The sequence below is a fragment of the Perkinsus marinus genome, assembly GCF_000006405.1.
Source record: "Perkinsus marinus ATCC 50983 genomic scaffold scf_1104296977044, whole genome shotgun sequence".
NCBI classification, from domain to species: Eukaryota; Perkinsozoa; order Perkinsida; family Perkinsidae; genus Perkinsus; species Perkinsus marinus.
This window is the reverse complement of record NW_003200296.1, coordinates 1-1,437: the sequence shown is the minus strand read 5'-3', so window position 1 is coordinate 1,437 and position 1,437 is coordinate 1. Positions and strand designations below refer to the sequence as shown.

General features: G+C 48.2%; 1 protein-coding gene across 1 annotated transcript; it reads right to left on the bottom strand.

The window, feature by feature from the left end:
* Nucleotides 1-85: 85 nt before the first annotated feature.
* Nucleotides 86-373, bottom strand: Pmar_PMAR014301 (hypothetical protein; the record flags this gene model as incomplete). Its single annotated transcript, XM_002764565.1, has 2 exons — nucleotides 86-154; nucleotides 206-373. The coding sequence occupies 2 exons, from the start codon at nucleotides 371-373 to the stop codon at nucleotides 86-88; spliced, it is 237 nt and encodes a 78-aa protein (XP_002764611.1).
* Between the last annotated feature and the right edge of the window lie 1,064 nt (nucleotides 374-1,437).

Sequence of the window (1,437 nt, the reverse complement as noted above, 5' to 3'; positions counted from 1 at the left end):
TATCATCAGCATCAAACTCCTTAGTTGTGGAAGTAACCTTTGTACCACTACCTAGTATCACCACTGCGAAGGCTATGATGACCCTTCATCGTGTATTACCCTTATCGCCCTGTTTTTGCTGCTTGCTGGCTGACTTCTTGACGGTGGTAGCAACCTACTAGCATTATAAAGACATCACCCTCCCCCCTGGGTTATATATTACTACCTGTGGTGCGGTGGTGGCTGCTAAAGCCTTCTCAGCTGCAGCCTCCTTATTATTATTCAGTTCGATATCATCTAGACCGGCATCGGCAGCCTCCCAATCATCATCAGAATCGCTATCATCCCATTGTTCATTCAATTTAGATGGACCAGCACACGAGGAGGAGGACATACTAACGTAATAATAATTTTCAACAATCTAAGGGTCGTTGAAATGATGATGATGAACTCTCATAACTATGTCGTAGTACCCGGCCGGGCACGCCCAGATGATCGGTTCGTTAGGTGTAGGTGCTAGGCCTCCTTGAACGTACTACATGCCTTGGGAGGTCGTATTGTCTCGTGTAAGTAGTCCTGCTATTACTAATGAGGGGAGGATGGTGAGGTATCATCTATACCAATAGGTAATAGGGGGTGGGTATCAGGGAGGCTCTCTCTCACTGTTACTACACATGTAAAGTAGGGTCATGCATAGACCGTCTACATGGTAGTAGGCTTGGCACTATACGCTTGATCATGTTAGAGATCCTTCTGAAGGTATGGAGCGTCGGTATCGGCTTGTATTGGTATCAAGCCTGAGCAATCGTTCTAGGACCCATGAAACAGAGGGGAACGAGTAATGGTGATGGGAGGGAGTGCGATAACCTTCCGAAATGGCCATTACTAGCGAGTTTCACTTGACGTTAACGGAATAGATTATCACCGACTAACCGTAGTGAAGGAGAAGAAGAAGAAGAAGAAGAAGAAGAGGAGGAGGAGGAGGAGGAGGAGGAGACACCATTACCCTATGAGCACTTTACCTAGATAGGCAGTAAAATTTCACGTCCATTTGAGCTGTCGGTGCAAAGTTATGCAGGTGACCCTTAACGGACTCTTTAGATTGGGCGTATTGTACCCGAGCTGTGACGCCTCATCGTCCACTTTGTCGATCGATGCATGCTTACCCTCGTACGATGCTGCCTATGATGGATGCTCCCCGGGGGCACCCCTACCACCATCCAATACTCTAGTTGGCCCTCAGACATGGAAGCCACTAAGATCTAGCCCCCACTCTACCACCGAGGATCAAGGGTCGCCACGCATTGAGGTACCACCCCATGGCCATCGGCCTCTGGAATGCTCCTTGTTGTTGGTCAGAGGAGGGGGAACTTTACTCAAAGGGTACTTGTTCTGGTGCCGGCCTAAGCTGTTGTGATGTGTGTCATGGTTATACCAACGACTATCATACTTCTCATC